The 17106-nt window shown below is 45.7% G+C and overlaps 3 protein-coding genes across 3 annotated transcripts; all 3 read right to left on the minus strand.

Annotated features, from left to right (window-relative positions):
- Nucleotides 1-762: 762 nt before the first annotated feature.
- nat14 (N-acetyltransferase 14 (GCN5-related, putative)) lies at nucleotides 763-2778 on the minus strand. The gene is made up of 4 exons (XM_083989181.1): nucleotides 2583-2778; nucleotides 1955-2108; nucleotides 1503-1808; nucleotides 763-1422 (listed from the first exon to the last, which is right to left on the minus strand). The coding sequence occupies exons 2-4, from the start codon at nucleotides 2033-2035 to the stop codon at nucleotides 976-978; spliced, it is 834 nt and encodes a 277-aa protein (XP_083845307.1). The 5' UTR covers nucleotides 2036-2108; nucleotides 2583-2778; the 3' UTR covers nucleotides 763-975.
- Nucleotides 2779-3026: 248 nt separating this feature from the next.
- Nucleotides 3027-10666, minus strand: znf628 (zinc finger protein 628). Its single transcript, XM_083989687.1, has 9 exons — nucleotides 10540-10666; nucleotides 9486-10075; nucleotides 8753-8825; nucleotides 7735-8667; nucleotides 7337-7507; nucleotides 6889-7222; nucleotides 6436-6590; nucleotides 5504-5746; nucleotides 3027-5370 (listed from the first exon to the last, which is right to left on the minus strand). Exons 2-9 carry the CDS (start codon nucleotides 9869-9871, stop codon nucleotides 3316-3318), a joined length of 4350 nt encoding a protein of 1449 aa, XP_083845813.1. The 5' UTR covers nucleotides 9872-10075; nucleotides 10540-10666; the 3' UTR covers nucleotides 3027-3315.
- A 1754-nt stretch (nucleotides 10667-12420) lies between these two features.
- On the minus strand, nucleotides 12421-16142 carry il11a (interleukin 11a; the record flags this gene model as incomplete). The annotated part of the gene is made up of 4 exons (XM_083989551.1): nucleotides 12421-12600; nucleotides 12736-12897; nucleotides 13017-13112; nucleotides 15975-16142. Coding segments are annotated over 4 exons (606 nt in total), but the record flags the coding sequence as incomplete, so codon positions are not given.
- Nucleotides 16143-17106: the final 964 nt, after the last annotated feature.

A 17106-nucleotide genomic window follows, 5' to 3' on the forward strand; every position in this document is an offset into this window, starting at 1 on the left:
TTCCCCACTTAGATACATAAACTGCCATTCACCTGCAAACCACACACACATTCATGAGTCAGAATACCTCTGCACATATTTAATGTGCTGAGCTAAAATCTGCAAACACTATCAAAGTGGATTTGAGTAGAGGTCACGTTGCAATATATAAGGGCTGCAACTAATAGTCACTTTTGTTGCATATAAGTAGATCTATACTGGTTATTATTCAGTTATTTTTATATCTTTGGATGTTACCATTGTGATACATTATGTTTTTTTGTGGCAAATCGCTAAAACCTCATATGCATCAATAAAAGGCATGCAAACATTGATACCGTTGCTGAGTCATGTTCCATCAACCAATTATTCAACCAACAGTTCCTGCATGCAAAGTATAACTGACGCAAACCACTACAATCAACATGGATGACGGAAGAATTTGTAATTCTCAGTCAGTGATGCTCCTGCCATGTTGTAAAATAGAAAGGTGCACTGCAAACTCATGGACCCACATACTGTAAGTGATGTGGCAGTGGCAGCTCAGGAGCACAGACAGATAGAAACAGATTCACAAACCGCATAGACTTCCTATACAGTACATACTCCTACACATCTGACACATCTGTTTGGCTTCACACACACACATTCATTGTATTGAGTGATAAAAAAAGACATTTTCTCTGCAGACATTAACATAAATACTTCACTTTATTGCAAATGATGAGAACAGCAGGCCTGAGGCATGATACCACTTTTGAATTGCTAAATAATAATCAACCATTTGTTTTGTAAAAATGAAGAGATGGCGCTTTAATAATGAAAAGGTAAAAGTACACTTTAAACAGAGACACTCACAGCAAATAAATACTGGGTTAAATAACACAAATATTAAATAAATGATTAACTTAACAAATATCCAAACGTGTTGCCGCAGAGATCCACCGTTTGATCTCAACTCACTGCCACTTGTTCACTCAATGAGTCATTCATTACTCAATCACTATAGTCTTTGTAAAACACCTTAGTGAGGGGGTGTCCCAGAAAGCCTCTTTCTGGAGTCTCCAGCTTCATCTCCTCCTCATCTTCATCAGTCCCCTCCCCCAGCAGGTGGTAGCCCAGTTTCTTGAAGAAGACCTCCCCCACCTTGGAGGGGTAGGGGACGTGTGCATACACTCTGTGCGCCCCAGTCTCTCTCTCTCTTTGCTCCAGACTCTGGACCATCAGCCGGGCCAGACCCTCCCTGCGGTACCAGCAGCCCGTCACCACCCTGCAGATCCTGCAGATGCCCACTCGCTTCTCACTCTCCCGGAAGATACAGCCCACGATCTCCCCCTCACAGTCCGCCACCCAGACCTGTCCCGCTGCCTGTTCCCTCTCTGGGGTGATCTTCTCTGTTGAACTGTCTTTGTCCTTTTCTTTGGATCCAATTCTGTTTCTTGGCTGAAGAAAAGAAAAGAAATTAAATGATATGAATGAAAACTACCCAACAAGTCAAGAGTTCCCAGAGAAAGCACACTCACCTTTTTTGTTAGTGGTGTCTTGCCACTAATCCTACAATAGGGATTCTCCAGAGTCTCATTCTGTGTTCCTCTGTGGCTGCTGCCCACATAGTCCCAGTAGGGACGGCTGCTGCCTAAAACCCCTGTGGACCGCGGCATGGTGATCTTGAGAAAGATTATTAGCAGGAAGACGGGGATAGCGAGGGCAAGGATAAAGGAGTGAACAAGGCAGCGTAGGATTGAGGAGAAAACAGCCAAGATGAAGAGGCAGAGCGGACGAGTGAGGATATGGAGGATGAGACGGTTTTCCGTGCCCTCGCAGCCCTCCTGGATGGAAATCAATTAAAATAAGAGTTAAAATTAGAATTGCGCACAAGCCTCACAAGGAGTGGGCTACAGAGTACAGTTTCACATTAACCCAGATGAAAGAAGCCTGATCAAAACTTTGTCAGAGGAGGCTATGTCGTACAAACCTTGATGAGGGCTTTGACCGCTTCGATGTCATCCTCCTTCATCCTCCTCATCACCACTTGATCCAGCTCCAGCCTCACCATGTTTAGGCTGTATGCTCAAACAGCAGGCCTTGTGTTTATACACACCCACATCCACGCTATGTGCACAGGAAACCTAGAAAAACACATTTAAAGAAGAGTATGTGTCATTTTCTCTTTCAGGTGACAGTGAAAAGTAGCTTTGTGCTGTTATTGGCTATCACAGTTCATGCAAGTCAGTGATGCTGCTAACTTCAAAGTGTTACATGACAGGCATGTTGTATTTGAAATTGGGCATTGTATCTCAACAACATTCACATCATGCAATGCATTAGACTTCACATACAATGGGCCAGTAGCCGCAAATGTAACAATACACCCACGCTATCTCCAACAACAGACAGATGGGGATTATGGAGGATTTGTAGCACGCATGCACCAGTCTGCACAATACACACACCATACTAGCTGTCATCTTCATGTTAAACCGTGATCATCTAAGGTGAAGTCGAAGGCGAAAACACCTTATATGGTTATTACTCAGCGCTGCGGTCTGCCGACACATGTAGACCCCCTCGCTACAGCTCTCAAACACGGTCCCCCGGCTTACCTTCTGCACTGCGCCGCTAAAACGAAGCTGGAGGATGGGAAATACACGCTGCTCGTGTCCCTGTTTGTTGCCCACTCCGTGCGGCTTTGGCACGTTTCATTGAATGACCACAAAGTCGTTTGTTGCTTTAAAAAAAATAGGAGCAATTCTGGGTACACACGTACTCTGCTTTGCGCCCTCGTACTGGGGTTCACTGTGTCGCCTTACGTCATTTGCGTACGCACGATCCGAGTTGCGTAAATGATATGTGAATAGCAAACTAAGACAAAGACGCCGCTCCAAGATGTGCCAAGTTTTTAAATTGGGGAAAAAATGAAACTAAGGCCAAAAAAGTAAGCACACAGGAAAAAAGGCGAATGATAACAAGTGAAACAAAACATGTTTATTAATAATTACTACAATTCATTATTACCATTGTGAAGAAAGTTGGCCATTTACAACATTTATTCACAAACTTATTTACTTAATAAACAAACTGCCAATGACAGTGTCATTTCAGCTAATATATTTAGGAATATTCTGAGGTCCATGTACAGCCTATTTGAATGTATAACATTTCTAGTATGTGGCACCATGGCATTACAACACAGTACTCATCTAACTGCATGTTCCTTCTCAGTTCCAGGGGAACTCAATCTGACTAAAGTGCAAACACACTGAGCTCACGAGTAGTGAGGCATTCATTCATTCACACAAACACACTTTTTTTTTTCTTCGAACATGCACACTGGTTTTAGTTAGAGAATTGCAAGTCTTTAGAGTTAGATATAGGTCCGTTTCTTATTGTGTCTTCGGTGGAGGTCTGTACCTCTGTATTGGCTGCAGAGTTGTGTTCCTTTACAGTCTTTTCATTCACCTCTGCAGTCACGCTCTCATATTTGACCTCACTGCTTTGTGAGATCTCCCCTTCCCCTCCTCTCTCCATTCTGCCTTCCCTTAAGCTACTAGTGCTGACCTCAATTATGACAATTTCCTCTCCGCTTTCCAGCTGAAATATACTTCCCCCACCCTCTCTGCCACTTGCAGCATTGCAACCTGCCCCCTCTTCTCCCAGTATTCCCCCTTCACCTTCTATCAGGGCTATCATCTGCATGCCCTCCTCAGCTTCTTGCTCCATTTTGGTCTCACCGCCCAGTTCAAACACCACCTCCTGCCCATCGAGGGGCACCAAACCTTGGGTTGATGTGCAGGAAAGTTGCAGGCTGTTGTCTTGCCCTTGGCTGAAGGCGGCACTGGATGAACCATTGTCCTGTGCCTCAGTGTGGAAATGGAGGACGTACGATTCTCCCTGGCTGCTCTCCTCTCCTACGTGTCTCTCACCCTTTTCTCCACCCCAGTTATGCAGAAGTGACATCATCCCTCCCTTGTCCCCCCCTTTTTCTCCTTCACCTTGCCCATCTGTCTTGAACTGAAGCACAAGTGACTTTCCCTCTCCACCCATTCCCCCATCAACCGCCTCTGCTGATGCATCCCCATCAAACTGCAACACATATGACTCCCCACCCTCTTCAATGTGCATCCCCTCCTTTGTCTGTTCTTCATTATCGAAACATAAAACAAACTGTTTGCCTGCCATGGTGTCCCCTGTCCTCATTTGCTCAACGGTGGTGGTCAAAGTAGTTTTACTTTCGGGGGCAGAAGGGATAGGACTACTAACTGAAGCCGTGGCTCCTGTGGTGGCTGCTGTAACCACGGTAACAGCCGACGAAGGTCCTGAGGTGTTCGCTGTGGGGACTACAGAGGCGGCAGTTGAAAATGTTGGGACAGTAGTGCAAGATGTTGACAGGGAAGAGTGGGAAACCGTGGATGGAGACGAGGGCGACGACTCTGTGGTAGCGTCAGCTGCAGCAATGGCCTGTGTCACACCGAGTGTCACATTACAGTTTGTTACTGACAAAGCTCCACCTGCAGTCTGACTGACAGGAGCTGTTGCAGACTTCTGAAGAACAGCTTTTGGTTTGCGGCCCCGCCTGCCCCGTGCTGTCCGTGTGCTTTTCCCTAAAATGGGCTTAGTCAGTAGGGAGTTAGCTGAGAGAGTATGTGTTGGTGTGGCAACAGGAGTGTTTGCATTCTTATTGTTGTTGGTGATTATGATCCTCGTCTGCTGTTGTTGCTGTGATATAGTTGGAAACTGGGGCATCTGAGTCTGTGTTTGGTTTAGGACGGGCTGGAGTGCTTGGATAGTCTGGAGTACAGGCAGAGTCTGTGGCTCCAGAGCCGGCGGAGGGTTGTTTGTTGTGGGAACCAGAATCAAGCTGCCGTTGTTGGAGGGGCACTGCAGGAGGAAGAAGCTCTGGGGCTGGGACGGAGGTGGCGGTGGGGGAGGAGGAGGGGCAGGTGCAGGGGATGACAGAGGAATGAGCTGCAGGCCGCTGGCCGTCTGAATCATGAAGTAGTTCTGGGAGGTGTTGGGGGGAATATTAAGTGCTGGTTGGGACACAATCAGGCTCCCAGCGTTTCCTGAGGCTTCCAGAGTGATGGGGTTGAGCAGGGTCGTGGTGGTTGTTACTCCTCCGACGCTGGCTTTCACTGCCACGCCGTCTTTACCTCCACCGCCGCCACCACCACCACCACCGCCAGGGCAGGGCAGGGGAACACTGCTGCCATGGGTACGGATGTGCCTCTGCAAGTAGGAGTGCATGACAAACTCCTTTGAGCAGTACGGGCATTTGAAGTCCTTGCGTGAGGAGTGCGTGCGAAGGTGGAGCTGAAGGTTGGAGGAGTGTGTAAAGCTTTTATTGCAGTGTGTGCACTGAAAGGGTCTCTCGCCAGAATGGGTGCGTTCATGCTGCCCTCGGAGAAACAAAAGCAACAAGGGAAGAGAAATGGAGGAAACCGTTAAGTTAAGACAAAACGATGCAAATCCAAACGGCTCACAATCGACATGCGTTCACGACTGAATCTCTGTGGGCTGCACTGACCTGTTTCAGGTTTGATGTCTGGGAGAAGGACTTTGAGCAGATGGAGCAGACATGAGGCCTCAGTCCAGAGTGCATTTGACTGTGTCGCCGCAGACAGCTGGTGTTTTTGAAGGACTTGCCGCACTCCTTACACACATACGGCCTCTCACCTGTGTGCTGCCGCAAATGGTACTGGTAGTGAGAGCTCCATTTGAAGGTGAGCGGGCAGTGAGGACACTGGAACGCCCGTACACCCGTGTGTACCTGGGTTAGGTGTAAAAAGAAAAAAAAAAGACATTTTTTGGAATTGTTTTGAGCTTTTAGCAGTATTTAATAAATACATACATGATGTCTGTGCGAATTCTCATTTGTCCAGGTCGAAGGTTTCTCTAGGCAACTGAATCAAGTCAACTGGACTTTTTTTGTCCAGTTTTTTTGTTTTTGTCTTGAAGTCGTTTCGCCCCTCATCCCCTAATCATAAATGATGATTCTCTAGGCTATATTTACTCCACTGACTCTACTTCCAGCACACAACCTTGGCATATCCACTGGTCTTTGTGTTGTAGTTGCGGTGACTGTTGCTAATACAAATGACTTTGGGCGTGTATTGTAGTGAGTACAACCCACAAAGAATGCTTTGAAATTAAAGAACTCATGAAGATACATGAAGGGCATATGAAGAAAGGACTGTAACAGCCCAAGCATTGTGTGATAATAACTCCTCAGCCACCAGAGTGCTGTAACTGCAGTGTGTTATTGCACAGGAAGGAGTTTTTATTGCTGTTTGGATTTGTCTGTTGTAGACTGCATTCATCTGCAGGGGTGTGTACTATACTGGAGAGCCACAGCCCCTGTAAACTTGAGGAATGTGGAGTTCCACAATGAAATAAATCATGAAATTCAGCTCCCAAATCATGGATCTCGGAAACTTGCAACAGAAGAACGAGCCTTACCCTCTGATGGATTGAAAGCAGTGACGACCTTTTAAAACTCTTTCCACACTCAGTGCAGCGGTAGGGCCTTTCCCCAGTGTGATCCCTCATGTGGTACTTTAGCCCCGATGAACCTTTGAAGGCTTTTCCACACTCTGAACAGCGGTATGGCCTCTCTGTATCAAAGAGTGTCACATTTGTGAAAAAAATGGATTAAAATTTCCACTTACGTACAGTAAAAAAAAAAAAAAGATGTGTGTGTGTGTTTTTTTGTTTTTGTGTTTTTAGCAACCATTGCAATTATCACAGTAAAAAACAACCAGTCAACATTTCTTGAGGACAAAGGCTGATCAAGTTCCCCGCTTGTTATTCGTGTCTTATGACAACTGATTTAACTCTGAAAGTACTCTGCATTAACAGAACCGCCAGTGCAGGTGCAGTTTTGCATCTGCTCTGATTAGAAAACAGCATTACCTCCAGCTTGAGCACTCTTGCTGGCTCCTGTCTTTTTAGGGCCTTTAGTCGGTTTGGCCGGCTGCTCCTCGTGCTCCTCTCCGACAGTAATGATGTCGACATGGATCTCCCTCTGGCCCTCCTGCTGCTTGTCCGCCTGGCTGGGAGAGGAGGGCAGGGGGAGAGACAGAGAGAGGGACGGAGGGCACACTATCTCGGCCTCTGCCTCGGCCAGGAGTCGCTGCTCAGGGGTGTGGGAGTGCTGGTGGGTGAGGAGTGAGGAGAGAAGAGGAAAGGAGCGGTCGCAGGCGGAGCAGCTGAACTGGGAGCGGGACTGTGATGAAAGAGAGTGCATCTGGACAAGCAAAAGCAGCGAGCACAGGAGATAAAGGTTATGAAGAGATTATTTTCAGATTAATCATTTGTTTGACAATGTCAGAGGTAAAGCAATTATAACAGGCGTTCTCACCAGTGACATGTGTCTGTTGAGGCCTCCACTGGTCTTGAAGGTCTTACTGCAGTAGCCACATGACAGCCCTGCCCATGTGGTTCTGGCCTCTGGCTGAACGGTCTCAGAGCTCTGAGTCACCTCGGTGAAGCTCTGCAGCAGGTCAAACTGGGCCTGGGTGGTGGACACATTCTGAGGACAGACCAAAGGAAATAAGACATATCAAAAAAAGCACATCTTCAGTTTGAACTTATTAACTTCACAGCGTGGGATTTCTCTTTGAGAGTAATTCAATTTATATGATATTGTAGTAAGTAGGACTAATGTGTTTACTGTCATTCTGCTCCATCCCACATCACAAATGTGGAAGGGTTTTATTTTTATCTTCTTGCTTTTTATCCGTTGATCCCATCACTTACTGCGTTGCTGCCATCTGCTCCCTCCGTCAGCCCAAGGAGAACCTCTGCCGTGTGGCCATTTTCGCCCACCGTCGTGGTCTCCACCACCTCCTCAAAGTCCGCCAGCAGGTGTCCAGCTCCGACGAGGCCGTCCCCGACCTCCATGCCCGATCCCGGCCCCGCCTCCCCGCCGGCCCCGTGCTCCTCTGGAGCCATGTGGATGGCCTGGTGCTCCTCCAGGTCTGTTTGTGTGCCAAAGGTATGGCTGCAGCTGCCACAGCTGTAAATCAGCACACTGGCCCCGGTGTCAGTGCTCAGGTGAACCTCCGTCCCGATGGCCCTCGACGCACACACGGCCTCCCCAGACGGGGTGAGAGTGAGCTGGGGGAGAAGGTTGGGATTCTGGCCAGATGAGGTGGTTGACAGGAACACTTCCTCCATACCCACTCCCACTCCGTCAGTTCCTTCGTGGCTCACAAACCCCACCATGTCCGTCAACATGGATGATGTCACTTCCTCTGCCCCTACCACCACCTCCACTACCTCATTCGCCTTACTTCCGTCCTCTGCCCTCTTTCCCTCCTTCGCTGCTGCGTTGGAGTGAGAGTTCTTGTGCAGAGCCAGGTTCGATGAATGCGTGAAGCTGCGTCCACACTCGCCACAGATGTACGGCCTCTCGCCCGTGTGTATCCTCATGTGCTGCCGCAGGTTGGTGGACTGAGTGAACGACTTGTTACAAACTGTGCAGGTGTAAGGCTTGAGACCGAGGTGGACATTCTTGTGTCGCCGCAGACTGCTCGAGTTCTTGAAGGCCTTGGGGCAAGTGTCACATGGGTACGGGCACTCGCCAGTGTGCTGGCGCAGGTGATACTGGTAGTGAGAGCTCCATTTAAAGGTGAGGGGGCAATAGGGGCACAAGAAGGTTCGCACACCGGTGTGGACACTCTGATGGACCTGGAGAAAAACAGACAGATGTAAAACCTCTGGGAAAACGAAACATGTCTTCTTGTTCTTGAACTGACTTGGCTTGACATTTCACCTGGAGCAGAGAAGAGCGTTTGAAGGCTTTGCCACAGTCTTGACATTTGTAAGGCTTCTCCCCTGAGTGAGACCTACGAAAAAAACACAGTTAATCATCCAGGTTCGTTTAAGTTGTTACATGTAATTATAAAAGACAGGTATGGATTATGGATGCCAAATGGTAATCTGCTACTAAAGGTTTCCTCTTCATATGAATCTGGACAGATTGAGCACGTAACAAGTAAGATAGAGGTCAATCCAGATTTTCCTTTGAAGGCAGGCTATACTGTTCTTACAAATCTCCTGGAAGACTCACGGATCATCTTGTTCAAATCTGATCTTTAAATTTGCCTGACAGAAGTGCTGATGCGCCGTGTTTGGAAATGGAGAGCTCATTATTCTATTTATGTGTGATCACCTTGTTTTGTCAAATATTGCACTGCCAGACTACAAACTGCAGCATCGCTCTAATACACTATTAACAGTTTATGATCGCTCCCCTAAATGTTTACGCACTGACACAACTGATACATTGACGTCACATCCTTTGTCAACGCTGAATGCTGAGAAGATTTGTGGAGAGCTAATGAAACTGTATGTTATGACTGTGGCCTGTGATACATACTGTATGCACATACTGAAAATGCATCATCGGTAATCATTGCTTCTTGTCAGATGCCTATTTAGGTTTAGACAAGAGCACTTTAATGGGAATGTTACACTTGCTCCTTTTCTGTATTGATGAGGTATACCGTTGATGGTACAGCAGAGCAGAGGAGCCCTTGAAGGCCTTGGGGCAGAGCGTGCAGCGGTAGGGTCTCTCATTGTTGTGGCTGCGCTGGTGGTGGGTCAGCCTGGACGACCACCTGAAGCTCTTGCCACAGTCCAGACACTGGAAGGGATGGTCCGACTGCTTGGGCTGCTGGGCCGGGCCCGACACGGACGACGTCACCATGTCCAGAACCACTTCTTCCCCACCTTCCACCACCCCTTTGTCTCCCTCCACCAGCTCCCCTCTCTCCCGATCGTCCTCGCCGTCCTCCCCTGAGCCCAACAGGGGTGGGAACGGGGAGAGCGATGCGGTGGGCTGAGGCGGTAGGAGTTCTGCCTGGACCACCAAGGCCACTGAGTTTGCCATGACCAGGACAGACGCGCCGGCGGGGCCGACGAGGCTGCTCCTATAAAACAGGTGTGGGTCGGCTCTAGTGCAGTATCATGGCTGTTTCTTTCACCTCTCCTTCGCTCATGTTTTCTCTTCTGCGTGTGTGTGCTTGGTGAATTCCTTCCCTGTCAGCCACTGGAAACACCAGCTGTCATCCCAAGTAGACAGCTCAGGGCAGACCTGACATAAAAAAGTGAAATGGAAATAAACACAGTATTATAACTTGGTAACTCCTGCTAAGAATGTCTCCTTTAAATTCCTCCCCCCTGCCTCCCTCCCTCCCACTCTCCTGTCTGTGAGGCTTGAGTCTCCCCCAGCTTGCTGTCCTTCCTCTGGCCGTCATTCCCCGCAGTGCGGAGCCTAATGGTAACACACACACAACACATGCACACACACACATGCACACACACGCACAGCGGCTACAGCTACGATACACATTAGGGTGCTTTATAAGTCTATCCTAATGCATGAGGTCAGTAGTGCAAAACCAAGGGGCGACGCGCACAATCCTGAGTTTTACCAGTATAAACACAGAGACAGCTAGTGGCCTGCATTTAAAGCTCATGTAGCCCCGTCAATGCGGAATAGCCTCGTTAAACTGCTCGGTGCGGATGTGCATGGACGCGGACTGAAGCAGTACTCACCGCGCAGCTTTAACTCATCTTAAAGCTATATTGTTGATATTGTGAAAATGAAGGGGGGTACCGCAGTGCTAATCCACACAACCTTAACAATAAACACAGCGCAAACTAACAGCAGTTCTCCACCCGATGCCGCCTCCCAAGAACGCTGACGGGGATTGGTCGTTTGCCACAATAGATGCGACACTCCCATTGGCTCCGAGCCTCGACAGAAAAGATTGACGTTTTTAAACATCATTTAAAAAATATTTACAATGCGCTCGTTTGACGAAAAGCACGTGTCAGCGATATTTCTACACTTCAGTGTTTTCGGAATTCAATTATAAAGGGTTATTCGTAGCGGTCAGTTCTCCGTTATATTCTGACAATGGCGCACAGACTTCTGGGTAGCGTAGTATCTTAACATGTGTCTGCCTGAAGCATACATCCATGGCCTGAAGTGGTCCATGCATATCAAAGATATACTCAGGTCCACTGTGCACATTCTTTAGTATTTATTTCACCAAGGCACATATTTCACATTGAGGCCAATCAGTGTGTGGAAGAGGCAACTTGATGTTACAACAATAATTTAAACATGATGGTATAATAATAGTAAATAGGAATAAAAACTGTATAAAAGTACAAAAAGATTGGAGACTTGCTCCACTGCAGCACAAAATAAATAGTTCCACCAAGTTACTCAAATAAATAGTCAATACTGTAACAAATACTAAATAAAATAGGAATGAACAAAAATTATAGTGATAAAATTGGAAAGTATTCTACATTATATTGTAGAAAACAAAATAATACACAAAGCACTGTATACAACAATTTACATTCTTGTATATTTATGTACACCTGTACAGAACTTAGTGTCACAATACATAGTATTTTAAGGCTTTGGGTGCTTAATTAATAAAAGAAAAAAAGAAAAAAAAACTTTTCTACCCCAAAGCACAGGTTCAAAATCAGCCATCTCACTCATCCAAGAGGCTAATCCTAACAAGTTTGTGCAAAGAATCTAATCAGGTCCATCAGTGCTCAGCAACAGGGCACATTCATACAACTTTACCACAACATTTAATATGCCTTCTCACGCAGAATTCAAAAACCAGGCATCAAAAATAGAAACTCTGCCCATGGTACAAAAGAAAGTATTTACTTCTATTTGACTACCATCCTGACGTTTTACAAATCGAAACAATCAATTTCATAGGCCATCGATTCGTTAGTATATGTGACACATTTAACTTAGTTAGAAGATTTACATCTTCAAAAGGTTTTATTTTTCGGGCACTGTGAGTGAGAGATAGTGAAATCTATTCTATCCAGAATATATGCTACATCTACTGGAAGAAGTATTGGCTGAAGAAATACACAAATGCAAAGTAAATTAAGTTAATTAATTAAAACAAAAGTCATTATCAGAGCTATAGGTTCAGGAAGTGCTACTGTGTTTTTCTTGAGGATCAGTGAGACACAAGACAAAAAGAAAGGTTACAAAGACGTGGGCAAATAAATTCACGTTGATACAGAAATAAAGATGAGAGTGACACATTTCAACTTCAAATAAATAAAATTAAATAAATTACAGTCAATAAATAAATAAATACATAAATAACATGGTCATGAACAAGGCCTTTGGGAGAAAGTTGGGGGAATTATGACATGATCATCATAGTTAAACTGGCTGTTTGCTTTAACGGGAATCTTGATGGAGACTGGCTAGTGCATCCTCATTGGCTCTGATGGAAAGACACGTTCTTCAACACAGATGTCATAGGGATGTTAAGGAATGCTATTGACTACACTGCATACTGACATGGTCCTAATTCCCCTTTGGCTGAGGCCGGACTCCATGTATGCTCACGGCTGTGCAGCCAAACAGTTCATGGGTCATCATTGAACTGCAGTAGCTTTGGGCTTGAGGCTGATGAATGCTCTGTACGCCCAGTCGCAGAAGAGCTTGAAGTGTTGAAGAAGCTCGTGGCTGGACTGCAGGACATCAAACTGATAGGGGAGGTGAGGCGGGAGAGACGGCGTCACCGTAGCCAGCCGTGGTGCATCAACTCTTAACATCTGCGGAGAAGAAGACAAGGAGAGAAAGAGGTTAGGCACAATAGCCTAATAATTTGAGAATGACATTGATTTATGGAGCAAAAGCTGAAACACTGAACACAACTGAGGATGAAAAAAGGAAAGTGAGCTCTTTACCTGACGGTGCAGCAGGTTGATGAGAGATTTCATTTCTCTGATCATCTCCATCAGCTTGGGCACAGCAGGGTGGTGGTGCTTCTTTGAAACCTTGTTCAGCCACTCAAAGTGGTGCTCATACAGCTTCAGGTCAGCGTGCAGCTGAGAGAGTGTGGGCTTCAGCTGGAAACAACACAGACATACTTTAGAGACTTAGCATGGGTGTGGCAAGATGTAACTGTTTGGAGAGAAACAGACCAGCAACTCTCCCTTCACACACAAATACATTATCAGAGCATTACCTCAAGATTGTTGAGGTCATTGGCTGATCTGTTGCTCATTTCTGGCAGAGACCTGAATCTGTGGGGCTCCACATCTGAGTCGAATGCATGCTCCCTCTGAAAGAGAAAACAGCAGCCCATTAGTAATTTGCATCAGCGCAATTTTACTCATCCTGAGACAAGTCACGGCAGCATGAGGAAAGTATTAGTCTAGCACCTCGATTGGACGACTGTTTTCTGTGCTTAGAGACAGTAGCTCTCACTGAGGGGAGTGTGGTTGATCGGGTCAGTGTGAGTTCACCCACATTCAGCCTCCCCAAATGTCAACAATAAGAGCAAATGACCTGAACCCACAGGATGTTTTCTACAGGGAGCGAGGATAACAACATATGCAGTGACTAAGAAAGCTCCAAGTGGGACAGACAACACAGGGCTGTAGGGAAACTCCAGGGTCACAGCTATAAAAAGATGTAATGACGCAGTGCTCCTGCCCAGCTTGAGTTGTGTTGTAAACTACGTCCAGACAGCAGATGTAGCTCCTGTTGTGACCAGCAGAGGGAGATAAACAACCTGAGGTCCAGGTTTATGGAATTCTACTTGACAAAGGCGGCCGTGCTCATCGGTAGTACAATTTAGTATTAAAGCTGTTGGCCTGACGCTGTAATGAAAGGGCATAAATGGAGATGACTGATGCGGCCTGCGTCATTTCCAATCAGCAGAAGAACATAACAACATTAGGGTGATGAGTGCTGAGAAATGTTTTGTATAAACAGGTTGTGTGCGCTTAAAGCTTCCTTAACCTGTTTTCCTCATTTTACTGTTTGTTTGCTTCCAGTTGTTTGTGTTGATGTTTTTAAGTGATGAATGTGCAGCATTGTCCCCCATGTCTCTCCATCAGCCTTTCATAACAGCTCACTTATGTTTGTGGTCCAATGTTTTGTCTCTGTTGCTTTTGTCCTCTTCCATCTCTTGCTTCCCTCTCTCTCCCCCTCTCCTCTCTCTCTCTCTCTCTCTCTGTCTCATACCAGGTGCACAAGCACATGCAACATCACGTGCACATGTGCATGCATGCACACACATACACCGCTGGCTTGTCATCTAGTTGGCTCTCTGATCTCTTCATCTCTTGTGGTTTTCGCTCCATCTTTCTCAGCCTTTAATTCTCCCTCTTATCCTCCTTTTTCTTGCTCTCTCCATCGTAGATCATGACCTCACCCGACAGCCTAGCATCCAGCCTTTTTCTTCCTGAATGCAAATACTGGAATGTGATAAATCTTTTTTGATTTTTATCAAGTCACTTTGCTGTGGCGACCGAAAGCAAAACACTAAACACCGCACCTACACAACCATGGCTATTTAGAGAACCCTCAGAGTGCACACGCACACAGCCACAAAAATGCATATACACAAATGTATGCAGACATATCTAACGTTTGCACCCATACACTATGCATGCAGACACACACACACACACACAGACTCAGACAGACAGATACACGGCCGCGTCGGAAAACTTACGCAGACCTATGTGTATACACACACGCACTGTTCTCTCTTTAAAGAATCAGTTTCATTGCTTTTTTGCAGGGACTTTCCATGGATTCCCATTCTATTTATCTTTCCTAACTTTCTCCTCTCTTTAGTGGAATTCCACACAATAAGGAAAAAAAAATTAAAAATAAATCTTCTATATTTCTGAACACTGTCAAATACTGTCCCCAGCACCCTTTGATAATGCTGGTTCCTCACATCTGGAGCCCAGCTTAGACTACTGCTACACAATACCCTGTAACATTGTTTCAAAGCAAGAGGCACACACACAGGCACACACACACATGCACACAGTATCTGCTGGCCAAGACTAGAGAGAGTATTCGGCTATTTTTTGATTTTATCCCCTGAACAAAAGAGCTTTAAGATTTGCATAATGCAAAAATAGAATCTGGATCAGTCATGTGTAACCAGAGATGCATAGATATGATGCCGCTTTTTTTTTTTCACCTGTTAAAACACAGTGTTGATACACAATCACCAGCTGGAGCCAAAACTTGGGCCAAGTTCTCAAATCTGATTTTCCTACCCACTTGACTGTCAACAACATTAGATTCAGAATTGTCAGTACTTTACGTGCAAGTGTTTAACATTTCATAAGAAAAATAAAGGGTCTACAACTCTATCCACACTTCTACAGACTTGCCACAAAACGTAAACATGTTTCTATGTAAACAGGCATGTCATATATTTTGCTGTCATTTCATGCTATGCTTGGCAGTTCAGCCTCAGTTGGATGTAGATCGTGTTAATGTGTAGTCTTTACTGGAGATATAAACTGATTCCTTGAACTTTGTTTTGTTTCCCTTTGGCTACATTGTGTTTCCTTGTTCTTGTAAATGGGTGTTTATTCTCCTTAATTCCATGAGACCTGATATGAATTTCATTGCACGCTCACTGGACCGGATAAAGACGGTGGCCTGGCCACCAAGCTTCATGCTACCGCCACCAATCAGGTGACCAGATAGACCAGGAGGTTGCTGAGTCAGACCTCCCCTCCCTTCGGAGTCCAGTGTGGATTAAAAGTGAGATCACTCAGTCAAATCTCCCCTGAGGCTTTTGCTGCCCTGATCTAAGCATGCAGATGGACTCCAGCCAGTCTGTCATCAATGAAAGCAGCTTAAGTCAGACTGAAGTCCTGAGCAAACCTAGCATAGCACAGCCACACTGTGTTTCCACTACAGTGCATGATGCAAAGTTAGAGTAGTTTTTGAAGTGTGAGGTTACCCAAACTGCAGGGTAACATTAGCACCACAATCCAATTAGGGGAAGATCAATCAGAGCAGGCTGTGGTGCAACAACCAGCATCCTTCTCTTTTCCACCCTCACACCCACAATTCAATTAGCATAGAGTGGCCAGAGCCTCATTAACCTCCCCTCCAATCAGTGGCCGAGATCGGTCATCATCATGACGACATCCCCACTTACCAGCAGTTCTTGGGTGAGCTTCATCAGATTTTTGGTCTGATTGGACAGTTTATCCATGTCACTGGGCCGCCGCTGTGGCACTGGAGAGGCAGACGTGAACACAGGCAGCTGAGCCAATAGCAGCGAGAAGAGCAGTGATGAGGAGGAGTCCAGCAGCACTGCAGGGGTAGAACAAAACGGAAGCAATTAGTGGAGAGGCGCTGTCATCTCGCCATAATGATAATGACCTCAGGCCACGGCTGTCAGTCCTAGGAGAAGATATTGCACCATAATATAAACAATAGTTCCAGACTTGGCAGAGGAATCCTGAAGAGCTTCAATGTCAGAGTCATGTTTTCACAGGCTGAATGCAAATCATTAAATCATTAAAAGCCGGGCTTTGACACTGAATATCACCATCACTCTTTTACCTTGAGCAACGCAATGAATGCTGCTGATTGTCACACCTGCAACTGGATAGGTACGTGAGTTGGTGGTATAAATTATATAGACCAAGCCAAGTCAACTCCCTAACAGTAAGCTCATTCATTCTTTTCCTTTCAAGTTCAAATACAAGGTAGACTAAGTATTAAAAGGGAACCGCAGTGGTGTTGAAATGATGAATGCTTGATAATTACAGGTGAACCACAAGAATCGCAGCCAAAACAACACTGCAGAGCATCTGAGCTCCCTGTCCTGGTGTAACTTGAACAGTGGAGTGCAAGTATTATCACTAAAGGCATCATGTTAAATCAGTTGTTTGGAGTTTAACTTATAAATAAAATCATTTAATTCAGTGTCTGTAGTCACGAGGAGCGATAGTATGGCTGTTAACAGTCACATAAAAGTCATACACACACAGCATTTAAGAATATTAAATGATAAAGGCAAAGCTGAAAAAAAAGTTATAATTAACACACGGTGCAGTTGCAAAATAAAAATAAAATAAAAAAGACACTCACACAGTCACTTACATTTCATATTGGTTCGGATCCAAGAGATAGGAAACCCAGCAGACAAACGTAGATAAATAAATAAATAGAAAAATAATAAATAAATTGAACTCCGGAAATTGTCACGTGCTCCGGTTTCTTCTTCGCACTCAGTGAGGAGGAAAGTTGTCAGGACAGAATGAATGAGAGAGCAGAGTGGT

Source organism: Trachurus trachurus (genome assembly GCF_905171665.1).
Source record: "Trachurus trachurus genome assembly, chromosome: 16".
Taxonomy (NCBI): domain Eukaryota; kingdom Metazoa; phylum Chordata; class Actinopteri; order Carangiformes; family Carangidae; genus Trachurus; species Trachurus trachurus.

What these genes read in the sequence shown, in the direction of transcription:
- nat14 (XM_083989181.1), bottom strand. Translation starts at nt 2,035, where the DNA reads ATGGTGAGGCTGGAGCTGGATCAAGTGGTGATGAGGAGGATGAAGGAG. An exon ending in CGGTCAAAGCCCTCATCAAG is followed by an intron (nt 1,809 to 1,954) that starts GTTTGTACGACA and finishes ATTTCCATCCAG; the next exon opens with GAGGGCTGCGAGGGCACGGA. An exon ending in AGACACCACTAACAAAAAAG is followed by an intron (nt 1,423 to 1,502) that starts GTGAGTGTGCTT and finishes TCTTTTCTTCAG; the next exon opens with CCAAGAAACAGAATTGGATC.
- znf628 (XM_083989687.1), bottom strand. Translation starts at nt 9,871, where the DNA reads ATGGCAAACTCAGTGGCCTTGGTGGTCCAGGCAGAACTCCTACCGCCT. An exon ending in AACGCTCTTCTCTGCTCCAG is followed by an intron (nt 8,668 to 8,752) that starts GTGAAATGTCAA and finishes GTTTTTCTCCAG; the next exon opens with GTCCATCAGAGTGTCCACAC. An exon ending in CAAGAGTGCTCAAGCTGGAG is followed by an intron (nt 6,591 to 6,888) that starts GTAATGCTGTTT and finishes TCTTTGATACAG; the next exon opens with AGAGGCCATACCGCTGTTCA.